The sequence below is a fragment of the Lycorma delicatula genome, chromosome 1 (assembly GCF_047948215.1).
Source record: "Lycorma delicatula isolate Av1 chromosome 1, ASM4794821v1, whole genome shotgun sequence".
Lineage (NCBI taxonomy): Eukaryota > Metazoa > Arthropoda > Insecta > Hemiptera > Fulgoridae > Lycorma > Lycorma delicatula.
In genome coordinates, this window is record NC_134455.1 from 29016760 (window position 1) to 29037189 (window position 20430).

Genomic DNA, 20430 nt, shown 5'->3' on the forward strand with positions numbered 1-20430 from the left:
AAATTGTAGGAAATGTTTGCTCCCAACATGCTAAATTGGTCTATTCAAAACAGGAATTCCAATAGCTTCACATCACGATTTAGGAAAAAATATTGTACAAATTTAATAAATGTTCCAATAAATTTATTAAATGTTTCATGGATAGGTAAATGCTACTGTTTCCAGGGACATGTTAGTTTAGTGTGTAATTTCTAACTCTGAAAATCCATGAAACTAAACTGAACTTTTCCAAAATATTGACAACATCACCTAGAGATGTGTACATGATGCTATCTCCAACAGTACAAAGAAAGGAAATGCTGGAACTGGCCCATTGATAGACCTTAGTTTCTTTCTTTACATGCCAATCTTTACATGTTTCAAGGGAACATCATGGCCAAGATGAGAATAAGCTACAAGTTGGTTTTTCTACATTGTCTTGATGCATTGATATGTGTAAGTTTGTATACTGAAGCTTTGAAACTCATCGCATAATAATTCATTAGAAAGTTCCATAAAATAGCTCTTGGACTGATCTTAAGTGTTTTATGTGGCTCCAAAAATGGTTAGATGTAAGTCCCTGTTAAGTTTTAAGAGCTGTCAACTCTGTTAATCACTTTTTATTTCTACATGGATAATACGAAAACCTAGTTTTTTAATTGCTGTAAGTGATCCATAACATCCTTCAATAATTCAACTGATAACAAATGCATTTTTACTTATTCTGCGATCAGAATTTAATCTATTAAACCTGTTTTATGAATCCAAGTTAGGGCCTTTTAATGGTTTTAAACAACTCTTAATGGTTTTGAATGGACTAGCCACCACTATTATAATTTTAGCTGAAATTACTTTTCCATCATTACCAACAAAAATAACAGACCAGAGATCCAGAGGGATCTATTAATAGAACACTAGGATACCTTTATTACCACTAAAGGTGTTTGAAACATGTTGCACAACTGATATAATTGTTAAAATTAAACAATGTGTTGTGTAATGAGGGTGTTTATGTCATACAGTGTGAAATGTGTACACAGTGTAGGTATTTAGAGTTTATACAGGTGTAATCTTGTAAAGAGAAGAAAGTCTACTATAGGTTTGAGCCAGTGGGGACTACATTTCAAACTCTCAAAAGTTGAGAGCTCTGTGGGTAGTATATAGAATGGTTGAAAGAAGAAATGGTAGAGAGTTGGCTGGAAAGACCACCCTTGAGCTTTTAATAAGCTTTGAGCTTATTAAGCCATTGAGCTTTAATAACATTCAAAATACCTTCCCATACTGAAAAGGAGAATTGGGCAATTTAATTTAGTTTCTTTTTTGTATTAATTTTGTGTTTATTTTAAACTATTTTCACATTAATTTTTGACCAAGTAAAATTCCTATGGCATCAATGACTTATTTTTCTCTTTTAACAATTTTTAAAATAGTAGTTTTGAAAATGTAATTTGCTTTCATTCAACTTTTTCTTCTTTTTAGATCTCAGAAAACATTTTGAATTAAATTTGAATTTATCAAATAAGGAGAAGTAGCTAGAAAGGAACACTATGATATTATTAACACTAAAAGACTTTAATTCTGTGTATATTGAAAGTTATTATTGTTGTTATTGTAAATCATAGATTGTAAGTTATAATAGTAATAATAAATAGATAGTAGTCTATATTATTGGCCAATTTCTTAAAACGTTTTGCACTACCTGTGGATTCATATCTGATTCTCATTGTTAACCTTTTTTTGTCTTAACCATTTTTTACTATTTCCACACCCAGGCACTAGAGTAATGCGGGAGAATTAATCATCTAAATATATAAAGTGACCTAAGATTGTAATTGATGAGAATTGCAGCTGGGAAATACATATTACAAATATTTAAATTATTTGCATTCAGTGTCAAGAAAATTTTATTTTTTAAATATGTGGTAATGTTGACAAAACTGTTTAATATTCAGTGAATTGATTCTAATGATGTGGAATTCGATATTGAAGGGTTTCTTACTGTTAAAATCGTTATCTACCATAAAAACAGAAAAGAACACGATTAGAGTAAAATTTGACTTATGCCACAAGAAGATCTGAACCATTTCCCCCCCACTATATCATTAATATATTTCTTTTAAGATATTTATTTGTTTATTGTGTTCTAAAAATTTTAGTTTAGAGATCAGTTAAGAAGTAGTGCCAAAGTTTATTCTAATCATTTGCAGGATTAGAATTTTATACTTATTCGTTTTGTAAAATGTGGAGCTTTCAACAATTTGTGCTATAAAACATTTTTCACATTTTGTGCTATAAAACTATGACAAACTTCATGTTTTTATTAATTCCTCTCCATTAACAACTTCAGACTGCAGAAATTGATGTAGGAATAAATTCTAAGCAAAAAATGTTCTATAAAAATTTTTTGTACAGTCAATACTTTTTGAGTTGTTCATGATTGAAAATGTTGATTTTTCATCCAACCATTGAACAATTTTTCACGAATAACTCAAAAACGTTACTTTTTATTGAAAAAAATATTATTAGCAAAAATGAAGGTTACAAAATAATGAAGAGATTGTTTTTTTTTTTATTTCTGAGATGCAATACAAACCAAGTTTTGCCTTGTTGAAGGTTACTTTTTGTTCACTGAAAACTGAAGTCGAATCTTTCAATGTTAAATAGCAGAAAATTTTTCAAGGAAAACTTATACAAAATTTTTCAGAGTACTTGAAAAGATCTTTAAAATTAGCTTTGGTAAAAGTCATTAGCATGAAAACTAATGAAGTTGTGATGAAAATAAAATGGTTGTCTCGCTTTTTCAGAGAAAAAAATCAGCAATGAAACAAATGAATTTTCTGCAAGAATTGGAATTGAACATAATCCTTCCTTTTACAATTTACTTTAAGTACTAACTATATGTACTAAAAGTTGACCGGTTTGAAATGCCTAGATTTGAAATAAAGGTTGATTCAAATTTGAAAGATTTATTGAAATTTCTTAAGAAATTTTTTTTTCCAGTAATTCAAAAACTAAAGAATAAGTAAAAAATGCTACAAAAATTTATTTTTTACTGAAAATTTTTGTTTTTTTTTATTTCTGTAGATTAAAAATTGACAGGTATCATCATTAGAAGTTTGCATTTGAGTGCAAGGAACGCCTTCCCCAAGCCCTTTGAACTCAAAAATTTCAGAAAAAAGGTTCAAGGAATCTGAACTTTACATGTATTGTAGCCCTTGAAATTTCCTGAAAAATGTTTTTTTGAAAAGTTGGACTTTTTTGTAACCCTGCATGTGGAACAGTGACAATTGTCAAAATTGTCTTCCAATTACTGACCAAGAGGAGGAGGTCGACAGCAATGTCAGTTCTTGTGATTATCCATAGAGTTACAATAATAAAACGTGCTATATGATATACATAAAATTTTTATTTCTCTCCTTTACTCATTTTATAATTTAAGTTTTTAATTTTAAGTAAACATATTGTTAATTTTAATCATGAGGTCTGGTTTGTAAGGTTTGGGTCATTGCAATAAATTATAAATTACATTAACAAATGTAAAACATTTATAATTCATTATAAATGCACCATTAAAACATTTTAAGCTATTGAAAACTGAGTTTTTCCTTTCATCATTAGGATGGATTCTAAGGATTGCAACATTGTAACACATAATAAATTACACTTCAGAATATGTAACAATGTTTATTCTACACATTAAATGATTTTGAGCTACAAAGCATTTACATCTATAATTTTTAACAATTTTTTTCATAACGGGTGGTTATTGAGGGTTGAAACATAAATAAACATCATAAATTATATTCCACAACATAAAAGTTTATTCTACATATTTAAACATGATTTCAATCTATGAAACATTTAAATCTATGGTTTTTGAATCTTGTTTAACAAGGGGTAGTTTTCAACCCCAAAAAAACAAAAAGCACACATGAGGAACATATAAAAAAAGTAGAGGGTTATATAAGCTTAATCACAAATTTTCATGAAAATCGATGTTGTCCAAAAGAATTCTGAGGCAGTACTCTATTTTTACCATCAAACACTGGACTAACTGTCATATTTCTATTTCTACTAATGAACTGAAAAAAAATATTACATTATATTTAATAGTATTATTAAAAAATTAGCTTTCCTAGATTATAATCTAGATTTGAATTAGCTGGGCTTATACTTATTTTTTTCTAACATTATATTTATTTCTGAGATACAAATTTTATGACTGATTTTTAATATTTCAGGTGAATTAATTATGAAATGGATTCACCTTCACTAAGAACTTTACAAAGAATGTCAGTCGAACGTTCTCAGTCAAATACAAACTTGGATAGTACATTGGTTCTAACTGAAAATTCACCAGGTTAGTGTTATTTTAGAATTATTTCTAGAGTAAATATATATAATGTATTTGTTATATTGATGATTCACAGCCTTTATTTTTTGTAGATGATATTCTTTTTTTTTTGTTAAGCTGTAAATCACATTTATTTTCACAACTTTCGCTTTGTATATTACATTTTTTTTTTTTTTTTGGCATATAAAGTTGTAATATATTTTTAGACTAAGCAGTTTGGCAGTCTGTAGATATAATTAAAATTAATAAAATATTTATAAACAAAGATACAGTACTTATATTGAAGAGCGAGCCATTGTTGTTAAACTACAAGGAAACATAATCAGCTGAAAACTCGTTTAATATTGAGCATTCAAGGTTTTGGGTTTCTATAACAGATGAAACCAGTCGATTTCTCTGAAAAATTTTGGTTGCAGATGGAAGTATTACTACAATGTTCTCAGCCCTGCATAAATGATTCTTTATATGTTGTCATTTACTGACCATTGCCTTTGTAAAGTGTATTTAGTTCATTAGTGTTTACCATTGAATGAGTTTACATGTTTCATTTGTGATGGAAGCATGATAAATAAACTATCAAACTTTGTAATGAATTTAATTCTAGGTTTCTAGATGTCACACTGGAAAATTGGCAGCAATATAAAAAAACAAATATTAATTTTCTAAAAATGGTAACAATGGTATACACAGCGATTTGAAAATCTGCTATGATTTTCATTTTTTTTATGCTTGATGCCCAATATGTTGTACTACACAAAACATCAAATTAAATTAGTTGCTAAGTCTTCTACAGGAGGTTTACTACTACATAAAAAGGCTAAACTTGGTAGGATTATTTGAACTAATTGTCTTGAAGAATCATATAAAGAATTTTGGAAGCTTTAAAATTTAAATCTTATTGTCCAAAGCTACATCAAACTTACATAATTTTGAAAGACAAATCAAATTCTGTAAGTTATTAGTATTGTGTAGCAAAACCATTCCAAATTTCTGATAATCTCTTTTTGGACAGGTTAATGTTATATACATGTTAAAAACTTAATAGATATGTTAAACAATATAATTGTGTGTTTAGTACTGCATAAATCTCATGAGTAATGCAACAAAAGCTCAGTACTACTTGTTCAACTTTATAAATTTTACATAAAGTTATGTGGAATATATAAAATTGTGGAATATATATAAATTTATGTAAAGTTCAGCAAATTGTAGAGTTGAGCTTTTGCTGCATTACTCATGATATTTATGCAGGCCTAAAAATACAATTACGTTGCTTAACATATCCATCAAGTTTAAATGTGTGTATAACAACATTAACCTGTCCAAAGAAGTCAGTGCCAGAAATTTGGAATGGTTTCATTTTTTTTCCATTGGGGGAGGGAAACGCTCTACCAGCCGCCGTCTACCTGCAAAGAATGGTATTGTAGGCTCTCACAGCCTAAAACCCCTCCTCTCAGCAACACGTGAAGACCGGACCAGCCAAAAATCATAACTCAATCTCCATTGTAAATTGCAGGGTCGACAGCCAGACGGAGATGAAGATATTCAATGGTAAACACTAACGAACTAAATACACCTCACACAGGCAATGGTCAGTAAATGACAACATATAAAGAATCATTATATGCAGGGCTGAGAGCATTGTAGTAATATTTCCATCTGCAACCAAAATTTTTCAGAGAAATCGACTGGTTTCATCTGTTATAGAAACCCAAAACCTTGAATGCTCAATATTAAACGAGTTTTCAGCTGATTATGTTTCCTTGTAGTTTAACAACAATGGCTCGCTCTTCAATATATGACCCAGAGGCAGAATCGCCAGGTTTTCCCTATACCCACAGCCATCTCAGGTTGCGTTCGTCTGCAACCGATCGTGGATCAGTTGCGAACGAACGCACTCTACTCCATCCAACTCTTATCTCCTCCCCGCGATAATGGTCATGCCATGATGCGAGCAGCATGATAGTCGAACTAAAAGGGTCCGGCAGCGTCTTATTTATTTTCTGTTGAGGACTCCAATATAGCATAATACAACAAAACCATACGTTTAATTGTTATTAAGCACTCGTTAGAACATCAGATTTTATCTGTATCTATATTATTAAGGATATTATAATTGGGTAGATTAAATTAATATTAATTAATACTGGTTCAAGTATTTATTTTATTTTATTTTACATTTAATTTGAATAAAATACAACACAACTAAATGTTTAATTATTTGTTAAGCACTAGTTAGGGTGTTACATCATACTTTCTATTTCTGTAGTATCGCATGATACTGAAGTGGGGTAAATAAAATTGATTTAATTTTTGTCAAAAAAAACCGTATATCCATCCATATATTTATGAACTGTAACAACTTTACGCGGACATGTCTTTTATTGAACTTTTTTTAAAGAGCCGCAATCATTTCTGGGAGTTCCCTGTTGGCTCACCCGATGTAGAGGCTCCTGGCTTGGTTCATCATACACAAACCCTCGTCCCGCCTTTTCATAGTGATTCATCTAATACGGCGTGAGGCCTTTTCCTTACACCTTGCAGTGGAGGGTCCTCTCGGCAGATGTCCCTGAGATGGCTGTGCTCGAATATGGCCGCTCTCCCGGACAGTCCGTGCGCCTATGCTACGCCCGGTTTTTAAGTCCGTGTCATAGCGAAGTGTGGCGTTTCTGACAAACTACCGCACTCCGAAAATCGCAGCGCCACGTTTTGGACGGCCTCCAGCTTTTTCTGGAACATGGAGCACAAAAAAAGCCCCCCCATATAGGTATATGTCAAAATTGGCAGACGTAGAGTAGGTATATGAGTATTTTAGTCGCCACCGGAATAGGGCTGGCTCGATTAAGCACTGGGTACAGGGAAAACCTGGCGACCTTTGTCTCTGGGTCACATATTTTACATGTTCCCTTACAGTAAGCCGTTTTTCCAGGACCACTCCCAAATACTTAACTTTTGTCTCAAAGGGTATTTTCCCCTCAGATTTCCAGCTGTTTGGCCGGAACGCGTCGTTTGCATGTGAATAGCACGGCCACGGACTTTTCCCCGTTGACCATGATTTTCCACATATCAAGCCACGGCTCCACTAAATCTAGCTGCCGTTTCAGTCTCTCGACCGCGTAATCCTTATTTCGGGATATGTACTAATACGCCGTATCATCGGCGTGTATATTCATCTATCATCGGCGTATATTCATCGAATCATCGGCGGCTTGGGCAGGCACACCACCTTCGTCGTTTTCCAGCGTTCTGGAAAATATCCTACGTGAAAAGGGTGGCCGTGGTCGCTATGAGAGCAGGGGAACATTCCGGTATGCGCTGGCCTTGATTCCGTCCACCGCTGGGGACTTATCGAGGCTTGTGGCCTTAATAGCCGCGGTCACTTCTGCTTCAGTGACGCGGTCTATTTCGCGGGGGCATCCTCTACCTGAGCGAAGTAGTCCGCGAGGAAAGAATCCACCTCGGTTGCATGGTCGTTGTTCGGATCGGCGGGATTTGGAGTGAACTGTTCATCCAGTGTGTCCGCGAAGACCTGCGCCCGGTTCGACTCGGAATAAGCCAAGAAACTTCGTCGTCCCAGCACCGGGTGGCAAGGCTTCTTTCCTGTACGTAGCTGTTTATTCAGCCTGAACACCGAAGAGATGTCGTCCGATATCGAGACGAGGTAATCTCCCAAGATTCTTCGGATGCTTTGTCAGCAGCTTTTTCACCCTGTCCGTTTGTCTGTAAAATTCCCGCCTGTCGTCGGGGAACAGGGTGGACGATATCTATTCCTCAGCCAGCGCTTTTCCAAGATTGTCGTCACTGTTATTTTATAGTAAAACATGCTCTCCAGGTCATAGGTGCTCCTGCTGGCTGGCGTTCTTTTAAGTGCCACACGTAGGGGTCTCCCTATCGTCTCTTGTGGTCAGCTTTTTCAGTGATGCCACGACATAGCCTAGTGAGGAGAGCTCCTCTCCCACTTCTTCAAAGGTGGCCCCAAAAGGGATACCCCGGACCACGACTTTAAGCTCCCTCTCTTTAGGAAGCTGGTAAGTATGGAAGGCGATGCCCTTCGAGTGCGCAAAGCTCTGCACTTCCCGGAAATCGCCTTCGCTGCTTAATTGCAGCCTTACTGAGGGCCCGGTGCTCTTTGCGACCAGGCACCCGCGGACAATGGCAGATATGGCTCTCGCCAACGTGGGTCACTCCCTAGGGCAGTTCAACATTATTGACGGGATTTTCTCCCGCTTCTCCACTGGAGGTTGTGAGGGAGTTTCCCCTGCAACTTTGACGGCGACGGCTGCCATTTCCAGATCGCTCTCGGTTGTGGTTAGTTCCGTGGACTCAATGTCCACGGCTACCAACGCCTCGCGTTTCTAACCTTGGGAGCCAGGAAGAGGCTCCTAAGGTTAGAAACTCCTCTCCGCTGGAAATTTCCGGGAAGAGTGAATGAGGAGGAGGAGTGGTGAGCGACTTGTCGCCTAAATTAAAAAAAATTAAATCTAAATTTTAACACTAGCTTAAGTTTAAATTCACAAAAGGAATACATTCACTTAATTTAAAAAAACATTAAGTGGATAACGGCTTACTTTAGCGTAAATTGCTAATACAAGACAGTGGTTAAACGTGGAAATGTCTCTATCAGTATACAACTAAATAAAATTTAAGTAAAAATGATTTACTTAATACTAATCACTACTTAATCTGTAAAATAGTTCGAAAATAATAAAATTACTTTGTCGTAAGCCTAAAACCAAATTTACATACTTAACTAATTGTTACACTGATAAAAAGAGAAGAGTATTTAAAATAAATTAAGGTAATTAAAACAGTATTTAGATAAAAGTTTATAACACAAGTTATATATTCTTTAAAATAGAATAGAGTTAAACTATGCTAAAACTTATCAGGTTTAACCGGAAGGTCAAACAAAAGGCACAACGCTATCCCTGGCTGCACTGGACGTCCTGACGGTATGTTGTGACAATACTGGAACTGGTATTCAGGTATACACATACAACACAAAGCACAAGAAAACACGTCCTTTCACATTCACTCCTAGACAGAGACTCCTATCTCACACGAAGATAACGTGCTCAACATCATCAAGGGCGCCGCAGTTCAGGTACAAATTGTCTTTGCTGCGCTCACACTGAAACAGGTACGACCTGAAACAGTCATTCCGCGAGAGGAACTGGGTTAAGAAATAGTCGACTTCCCCATAACCCCTACTGACCCACGGCGCGAGACGATTAATTAATCTGAACGTCCATCTACCTTTCGCTGTTGTCTCCCACCTGGTCTGCCACCGGTTCAGAAGAAAACCATAGAATAAGGTCCTGTCCTTCTCGCGGTAGCAGTCGTCCCTTAATCTGGCAAACAGGTCCATCGGCGGCGTACCGGCCGCCTCCGACGATACAGTCCTGTACCCAGAGCAGATTCTCAGAGACATATTTCTCTGAACCCGCTCCCGGATCAGCTTAGCACCTTCAGTATCCAGGACCTTATCCAAGTAGGAGCCCCATACAACATTATCGACTTGATGACTCTCGAATAAATACGTCGTTTAGACGACCTAAGACCACCGACATTGCTGAGGAGCCTGCTCAGCGCGATCGCAGTTTTCTCTGTTCTCATGGTGTCTTCGGTAATGTGTCTCCGAAAGTAATGCCTCCCGTCTAGCCAAACTTCACCGAAGTAACAGGAAGCACAGACACAACCTGCACCCGAAAGGCGATAGGCTCTCAGTCTCCGTTTTCCGGCCACTACCAGTACCTTGGTCTTCTCCAGGGCCAGTTCCAACCCCGTTTATCGAGTAGCCAACTATTGATTAGCTGGATGGCCTTGTTGGCCCCATCCATCACCAACTGCTTGGTCCTGGTCACCAGGACCAAATCATCAGCAAAGACAACAGGGACAACTCCTTCAGGTAACGGAAGCCTAAAGACCCCATTCATTATATACCACAATAAGGGGCCCAGAACAGAACCCTGCGGCACACCCCGATCACATCTTGGCCTGGCCACTGAAATCAGATGCAACAATAGTACTTTGGAAGAGCTAGGACTGCAGTACCCTCCTCAGGTAAGCATCAATCCCCTTATCTGCAAATGACTCGAAGATTGATAATCATAATAAGCTGTTGAAAACATTCCTAACATCAAAGAAGATGAAGACTGATATGTCCCTCCTGTGTCTTGACCCAACCACTGCCTGTTACACCATGCTCATAACACAGTTAACCACATCAACAGTTGAGAAACTTAAATTGATTTGGGCTTAACCCACCACATCTTTAAATGTTATCGGTAAGTCGAACAACCAACATCTTTTCAAACAACTTCATAAAGTTGCTGAACAAGCATACTGGCCTATAGGCTGAAGTGTGATCAGTAGGATGTCCCTCCTTCCTCCTTCCTGATCAACACCAGCCTAGACTCCTTCCAGTGCTTTAGTATCTGCTTGTTGACCAGGACATGGTTGAACGCTTCCAACACCTTATATGGTGCCATATCAACCACAATCCTGACCACTTAAACCAGAAGGCCATGGTTTCATTACTTATATTATAAATCAAATTAACTTAATACAGTCACAGGAAGAATTTTTAGAACTGGATTAACACAATGTTATTTCTTTAGCAGCCTTCTGAGGTATGCTGCAAAGAACCATTTTGTCAAGGCTATACAAATAATCAATTTATGAAATTCATTTTTTAATCAAAAACCCCACAAGCAAAATGTAGCCCCTACTCACTTTGGAATGGAAGAACAGGATTTTTTGAATGAAAACTTTGAGTAGTGTTTGAATAATCAAATTTCTTATGTATTTGCAATATGATTTGCTCAGTTAGGTTATTAAGAATTTAGTTATTTTCCCATTAACATTCAATTGTGATAAACTGAAAAGAACTGTAAAAAATTAATTTGCTCTCATTTAAACCTTCACTCTCATGTGTTTGTAAAATGGTTCTAAATCATGGTATGAAGTACTGAAAATGTAAGAGGTAGATTATTTTGAACAATTTCACTTGAGTAAGGTTTATATAAATTTACTTTAAATATTAATAACTTTTTGTGCGCATTTAAAAAAATTTAATTTAATTCTCTGTAACATAGCAGGATACTGAATTTTATAGTACTATATTGTATTTTATCCATGTTTTATAATGAATAACCTGTTTTTTGAGCAGTATGTTACTATGGGGGTTTTCAAGTGATCATTGTATCTTTGTTTGGAGCTGCATTCCATACGATCAATGCATGTTTGACGCACTGTACCCAGAATTTTTATAATTTGTTGTCTATTTTCTTTGTTTTTGAATGTTACTGTGATTGATTTTTTTTTATTCCTATTTTTTAAAATTATTATTTATTTTTGTTGGAATATGTCAGTGAGTGTGTTGTTTTATCTGTTTGTGTTACATATCACTTCTGTGATCTTTAAATTACACTGGTGTGTTAAGTAGTTTGTGGATGTAAAAGCAAATAATTTATGTATAGCTGATAGTTGGCTGATGTGAGGTGTTGTGAATGAGAGAGAAGCTGTCATTATTGATCTTGATATTTTGAATGGAAGTTTTTATTGTTCATTTTTTTTATGGTGAGATTAAAAAGATTTATTTATTTATTATATTAATATATTCAGATGTAAAGTTTAATTTTGGTCCATTTTATTTGTACAGATTCACATAGGAAACAGATGGTTTTCAAATGAGCAGTGCAAAGTTAATTTACAAATTGATATTATTTTGTTACACAAATAAAGATCAAAACATACTATTTGATTAAAAATAGTTAGTTTTTGAAAATTATGTCACTCATGTGGTGCCCATCCATTTGAATGCAGGTTTACAGCCTCTTTAGACAATCATCTTTAACTCTGGTCAACATGTCTTGTTCAATCAAATGCACATCTTCTGTAATTGCTTCTTTCAAGTCTATTAAATTACAGGTTTGTGAGCATAAGCATGTTCTTTCAAATATCCCCACAGGAAATAGTCACGGGAGGACAAATCCGGTGACCTTGGCGGCCACAGTACGTCACCAAAACGCGAAATCTGCTGGCCAGGAAACATGTTTCTCACAACTGCCATCATGTGCGGGTAGTGTGCGCTGTGGCGCCATCCTGTTGGAAATAAACGTTTTTCATGTTTAAACCTCGCCTCTGAAGTTCTGACCCGAGAAATGTATTCAACATCTGAACACAGCGTTGTGAGTTTACTGTCACCGTGACGCCAATTTCCTCCAAAAATATACGGCCCGATTACTCCAAAACGGGCAACCGCACACCAAATAGTAACTTTCAGAAAGTGGAGAGGTTTTTCATGAACGTTATAGGGATTTTGAGAGGGTTATTTTGAAAGTTTTATTTGTTTACCGAGCTGTTTAGGTGAAAATCAGCTTCATCGATCATTAACAGTATTGCATTAGGGTTATCATTAAACAACACTTTTAAATAAATTTTGAAATTCCAAAAGCCATAAAACGCTTTTGGAATTTCAAATCAAGTCGTAAAAGCTCTTCCTCACACAATCACGGCTCATGTTTAGTTCTCGTGTATGTCTGCGTGCAGATCGACTCTGACTCCTGATTAATGCCGCTCTCACTTGACGATGTTTTCGGGCATCCTTACGGTTCTTGCAGGGCCTGGTGGCTTTTTCTTTGTTATTGTTTCTGTTGTTCTTAACGCCTCAACCAACCCACCTTAACAACGTGTTTCGGCTTGGAACTGTGCCATTCCGACCGATGTTGAAGTGGCGACGAAAGATATGCTGTGTTGTGACAATAGACTCATTATTTCGAATAAAATTATCGTACGCGAAAATACGATGCTGTATCGTCCACTGCTCCATTGTGACTAAAATGGTAGGCAGCACTCAAGTGAATTACCTAATCTCAATCTCCCCACCATCTATAATAAAAATGCACTGGCTGTTCAAAAAACATCCGTTTCCGGTAAGTCACCTTATATATTTTGTTTGGTCCATTACCATACGTGCCTCAGTAAAATAAATTATATTATTAATATCTCTGTGCCAGTATAATACTTATATCTTGTGAGCGTGTTTGTTATTGGCGAGTGTGTGCGTTATGTATGTAGTAAAAAGGTTTTTCACCTAGAAAACTAGAAATAAGTTAACTCTTTAGAAAGGCCCATCATGTTCTGACTAATATTTGTTTTAGAATATAAAGTAGTTTTTTTTTATAATAACGTCGATTATATTTATGATTTATGAAACGTGTAGTTGTGATATTTTATTTTGTTTTTAAGAATGGATAGTGTTTTTATTATTGTATGTTAATATATAGGTTTATTATATCAAATGATGTTACTTGAAAAAGGTAATTGTAATTATCAAGTTTTTCATATGTATTAAGAGTGTGTGATTAATTTATCATGGATTAACAAAAACACCTGTTTTATAATGATTTATAAACCATGATTTTGCAGTAATTGTATTATTGTCAAAGACCTAATAAAGATACACAGTGTTTTTTGAAATTACAGTAATGTGTTTAGTTTGTAGGTCATGCAGAAGGGGGACATACATGGGCCCTTTTCTTGATATCTCATTCATTCGTTTTTCATTTGAATCAAACTTTTACATAGCCATCCATAAACACAATTATCTGCCGACTTTCTTATAGATAAATTAATGGTTAACTATAAAGACATTATATTTTAATGTAATTATTTAATAATAATTATATAATTGTCTTTTTTTTAAATTTCAAATTTTTAATTTAGAATTTTGATGTGTATCTGATACATAATGTATGGAAAGACACACTCTCGCACAGACATATCACATATTCATATGAAACATATTTTACAACTTACTTTCTTTTATAATTTTTTCAGGATGTTTCCAGAGATTATGGAGGTATATTTTTAGAAGATCCCGTTGTTGTTCAAAGTGTGGAATTCACTCTTGTCCGTATCATCGTACTCTTATTCATCGAACTCCACTTCTTATTGGAGTCTTCTTGGGTTTCATTTACATCACATTATTATCGTTATTCGTCCTTTTTAATATAGACAGTAAGTGTTATTAAGTTTTAATTCAATAATGTTAAAGATTCTTTTATTTTTATCACCACTCACCTTTAAGTAATACACATTTATTATATTTTTTTATCATGAGGGTTGTATCAATTGTTCTCTCTATTTCAGAAATCTGAAGTTCTATTTGAATTTGTATTTTTGCATTAAACTTATTTAATTATCAAAAATCATACTAAAAAAAATGGATTTCAGAAAAACATGAATTCTGTGTCCTTTTTTTATACACACAATTATGAAAAACATTTTAATTTGTGTTAAAATGTAAACTTTTATCTTATCCATATAAATTTCAGCCATTTTCATAACGATAATTGGTCGTTTTGATATCAATATTTTTTTTCACAGCTACAATCAATTTTACAACAATTCAAAATGCAGTTATCCATAAAATTGGAATAATAGTTCTGATTATCATAATAAAATGTACATAATCCAACAATTGTTTAAAGGGTCTGATGCCGTTCAACCTATTTTATTACCTTTCTTGGAGATTATCATATTCTGATTCAAAAAAGCCAAATTATGTTGCAGAAAATATTAGTCTGACATCAACCTCCAAGTATGTCAATTTCGTAAACAGTAATTTTTGTAAGTTTATAAACCAGACTATTCTTTAAAACTTGAACAGCGTTTTTTATAGCAACAGGAAGAACATCTTCCTGCATAACTAGCATTATGCATTTGTCTTCTCAACTGAAAAGAACAGTTTCAGTTCGGCAGCAATCTGTGGCAAAATACTAACATTTGTCAGCGTCAGTAGTAAAATTACTGCTCGACCTTTCAAGCGTAATTAACGCAACCTTCTGCAAGCGGAAGCTGCCCATTCAAATTACATCGTCTACTCTCTTGACTAACACCAATTTCAAAAATTTTCATGAACGAAATTCGCGGACAATTGCATCAAATCTAATTCTTCTAATTACATCAAATCTCAAACTACAGGATCAACGTTAGGAAAACTGAATTCTTTATGTTTTGTCAAATCAACAATATAATAAGCAACTGATTTCACATAGCGCAAACGAGGATAACATATGCACACACGATCAGCTCCTTCTTTAATTAGCTCATAATATTTACCAGAAAGTTTTTCTCAATTAATCTGAATGGACAAATTCTTTTTTCAAATACAAATGACAACGTTTCTCATTACAATGATCAAGCAAATGTTTATTTTTCAATAATTTACACTTAAGACACTTTTTTGTTTCAAATTTTTCAATCTGCTTATTTCATTGGATCGAACTTAACAAACGATCTTGTTTTTCCTATATATTGGACAAATCTCTTTTTTGACATGCTCTTAAGCGACTGCAGTGAAGATCTTGATTTTCCGTATTCAACAGACGCTGCTTTTAGGCCAAACTTGACCGCTTGGATTCGACAAACTTTGTTTTTGGCACAAATTCAAGCGTTCACCGTGAACGGTTCTAATCTTTGGATTCGACAAACGACGCTTTTGGGATACATTCGAACTTTCCCGATGAAAAGCTCTACTTTCCGGATTGGAGAAACGCCGCTTCTGGCACAAACTCAAATTCTCGTGATGTGCAGCTCTTTTAACAGACTCCATCAAATGCCTTTTTCGGCATAAACTTGAGCTCCCATAATGAGTAGCTCCTTTAGCGAGAGCCATCAAACGCTTTTGTTGACAGGTTTTATTAGACAAACGCAAATTTTCCAAAGCATCACCGCCATTTTTACATGACTTTGTTATTTCCTGATTCTGTAATAAAACAAAAAAAAATCCCACACCGGAAGGCGGAGGTAGATTTCGCCGATGCTAAGTAGGGGATAAAAAAGATTTCGACCTTAAAGTTAAGAAAAACTTCAAATTTACTCAATACAATGGTTGCATTTGAAAAACGTTTCACGTGTGTAGCATACGACAAGCCCCATCTTCTTACAATTTCAGCAATATTTTGGTCACCTCTTGCCGTAAGGGTTCCTCATATAAAAAATTGTTTCAGACAAAGGTTTTAGTTAATGTTTAAACGACTAATGACCACTTTAAACCGATTCGATACTGTGCCTACTAAGGAAGATATGATTCTTTTTTTGTCTTCAAACCCCTATGTTTTCAACTCCCCTGGGCCAGTGGTAGGTGATATAAAAAAAAATTACTTAGATAAGTCTTAGGCCCTTATCCAAAGAATAGTAGGAACTTTAAAGGAATTCAGTATTTTAAGAAAGTTATAGCAATATTTTGTTTTTTCGAAAAAGAGCCCCATTACCACCCCTATGGTCCGATTTTGGTCGTTAACGAACTCGACCGAGATTTTGGAACGAGTTATTTTTAAGGAACAATTTTAAAGTGATTGGCTCAAAATTACGGCTTTCGTGTCCACAAGAAAGTGTATTTATATATATATTTATATAAATGTATATATAAACTTTTGAGCTGACCAAGGTTTTGCGGTCTGGGGGATTCGAGACGCAAAGATATATCGAAATTTTCCCGAAGTCGAATCATGGTACCCATTACAATAGGTAGCTTTCTTATGAAATGTACCTAAAAATCTAAGATAAAATAAAATCGCTAATAATATAGTACAATTAACAGATCTAGTAAATCTCACGTTGCATACTTTTCTACAATTTAAAAAGCAAGAAAAAATTAGGAATAATAAAATTAATAATAAGTAAAATATATGTATACCTTTCTCTTATTCTTCACGTATAAAATATAATACAAATATACTAATTTTTCTTTCTTTCCTCCTTATCATCTTCGTTCATTCTTCTACTTGAGAATGGTATTCCAAGATATAAAACCACAACAGGAAAATCTAAGGTAACTTATATAAGTTGAAAAAAATCAAACTTTTAGATAATTTAAAAGTCCAAATTAATTAAAATAAATACAGATATATAAAAATGAAAATTTAAAAACCTTTCTAGTTAAACTATCTCAACTTACCTTTTCTTTAAAAAGTTGGTAAAAATAATAAGCTCAATTTATTAATCACGGAGATAGTTAGAACATCGTCGGTAAAAGGGGACGAAGTCAACGAACTGCGTGCGTTTACAGTTCTATACATGGTTTAACCTAAGACTGAAAAGAAAATGGGGGGAAAATAAGGGCGAAAACATTATATTTCAGTTCAATTAGATTACTAATAAAGAATACTTTCAAAAAATATCTCGAATTTTGTTAGACAATTTTTTTTCCATTTGATGAACCGCGGGACTCGAATATGTCATTTATTTATTTTTTTAATGTACCTTTACAAATTGCGCCGCTAGATAGCAGTACTTGATAATACTAAGTAGCATACAAAAACTTTATAATGTACTTGAAATAATAAAATTTTAAATAAAATATACTACAGCTTGTTTTAATAGTAAGTGCTGTTATGTAAATGAAAGTACTGAAGATGAAACAATTTTTTTAATTCCGATCACTTCTTTAAAAAAAATAAAAATATTAGTTTACAAGAGATTATACGTTTTCTTAAAAAAGGAATAAATAAAACATAAATAAATTCGATTGGTAAAATCGAATTTAACAATAAAAATTGAGGGTTACACTTAAAAAGTAATAAGTGCAATATTACATCACAGATTTTCAATTTGTAGAGGTCCATTATAGTAGTTTCATTAGAAAAGGAAAAATATGGTATGAAGTGAATATTTCACTTTTTTTGGTGAACAAAAAAAATTGGCCGTGAACAAAATTCAATTTGCTTGTTCTAAGGCAATAAATTTTAATTAAAAAAATCCATGAGATAGCAATCAGTAATTCATTAAAAAAAATAAGAATAATCTAACAAAACGCAGTGATATCCAAAAAAATTCAATGAAATTGTAAACCGTACAGTAAGAGTCTCGCAGATATCATTCTTCCGCTCAAAAAACAAAAATTTCTGTAATATAAATAAAACTGTTTTTAACAAAACGATACTGATATCAAAAAAGGCAATATACTACATTTCTACAACCAAAATTTGTTATTAATTTAGAATTTTCTTAAAAAAATAATATATGTTAAATATATGTAATAGACAATAGATACACAATAATAGATATAAAAACAATGTTTAAGCGTTCTATATAATAGGCAAAAAAATTAAAAATTTGTTACAAAAATCATACCGGTCCTATTGCATTTATTAAACAACGAATAATCATAAGAATTGGATTATTTCTCTAAATGTGATTGTATTACATATAAGTAGTACGGAAATGGGCATACGGCGCCAAAATCCAAGATGGCGGACAGCCCGCCATCTTTAATTCCAATATGGCGCCGTTCGCCATATTGGAATTTCCCCTTTTCCCTGTGATAATTTCCCTTTTCTCTTAGCGGGATATTTGAAATTCCTCAGGGATATCAACTTGAATAATATATTCGCTTTGAATATTATTTATAATAATTAATTCAAAGGTTGGTACCGCTGGTGAACAGCTGTTGTGTAGCGGTCGGTTGAATAAAATAAATAAATAATATTTGAAGTGAAGAAAAACTTGGTTGGCTAGGACTCGAACCCGGTCATGACGGGACGCGATTGACGCCTTAAACGAATCGGCTGCAGTGGCTCTCTGATGTAATGAGTGAAAAATGTTCTACATAAGCTGTTAATTTTAACGTCACATCAGTATGTACACACACACACACACACACACACACACACACACCCAACCATGCCCACCCACACCTACATCCACCAACACCAATCACCCACGCCCACCCCAACCCCCACCACACCCCCCACATACACACACAGCTTATAATGCGTCACTGTTTTCCTAGTGACCACTAGGAGCGCTAGTATCGCAGCCGCCATCTTGGATTTTCCCTTTCCCGTGGAAATTTTCCATTTCCCTTATTTTTTGTATTGTGAGAAAAATGAAATATATCATATATGTGTGAATAAAAATTTAGACGTACCTCGAGGATGATCTTGATCGTCGTGGTCGTTGCACCGGAAGACGTCACCAGCTACTCCAGCACCCGGATGTGGCACGTTCACAAAAAGGCGGCGGCGGCGGTGCCGAGAATGCGTGATCGTTTCTTGGAATTACACGATAGTAGTCGTTTCTTAGAAATACACGATAAATACTTTGTGTAACATGATATGTCGTTCCCGGTTACATACGCTATTAATAGTGCTGAGTATGCATGGTCGTTTCTTAGAATTAAACGATTAACACTGTTCAAGTTTACTCGTAAAATGACACGTGGCTTCAATGTCGGTTTAGGTGTGGCACTTTAGACGATTGTAACGTGTGTGTGACGTCAAGTTTTTTATTCTTAGAATTATACGATAGTAGTCGTTTCTTAGAATTACAGTTTGTGTAACATGATATGCCGTTTCCGGTTACATAAGCTATTAATAGTGCTGAGTATGCATGGTCGTTTCTTAGAATTACACCATTAACACTGTTCAAGGTTACTCGTAAAATGATACGTGGCTTCAACGTCGGTTTGGGTGTGGAACTTCAGACGGTTGTGTTCCTATTATGTGTCGACTAGTATTTTCCTATTCTTCATATCCAAAACGTTAAAAAAAATAATTTTCATGTCCCCCTAAACCACTCACACAATGCCAAACTGATTTTTCTTCGAAAAGTCGCGAAATAATAATTAATTTAATATTATATCATTCATAGCAACATACATTACCTCCAGTCATAGCACAAAAATGATTATCAATTAGAAAATGACTACCAATTTGTTTTCCAAGTTGTAATGTAGGATTATAATGTTAGAGATACTACTCAGAATTATTTGTCAATTTTTAGCTGATGTCAAATTGTCGTTATTATGTTTATTTTCATTCAATGTTTTGTTTTTTCAGTCAGTTAAGTGGTTAACCAGCTTCATATTGGGCTAGTAGAACTCTTAAAATAACTAGAGTTAAAATTTAGTCATCAAAATTTAAGTTGGACGTGAATTAGCCATTTTTTACTTGTAAATAAACTATGAAATTTGTTTTACCATCAAACTTTATTTTTTAAATGAATTATGAGCCTAATAACTTGTAAATTTCATTTTTTTAATTTTACATTTAGTTTTCAGTTAATTCTCTAATACCTCAATTTATAAA

At 34.3% G+C, this 20430-nt stretch overlaps 1 protein-coding gene across 1 annotated transcript in view; it reads left to right on the plus strand.

The window, feature by feature from the left end:
• The first annotated feature begins 4236 nt into the window (after positions 1-4236).
• ndl (serine protease nudel) overlaps positions 4237-20430 on the plus strand; it is a 109424-nt gene continuing 93230 nt past the window's right edge. Inside the window, exons 1-2 of the mRNA XM_075354025.1 lie at positions 4237-4339; positions 14177-14356. Coding sequence (XP_075210140.1) covers positions 4237-4339; positions 14177-14356 — 283 coding nt within the window. The remainder of the gene's footprint in view (positions 4340-14176; positions 14357-20430) is intronic.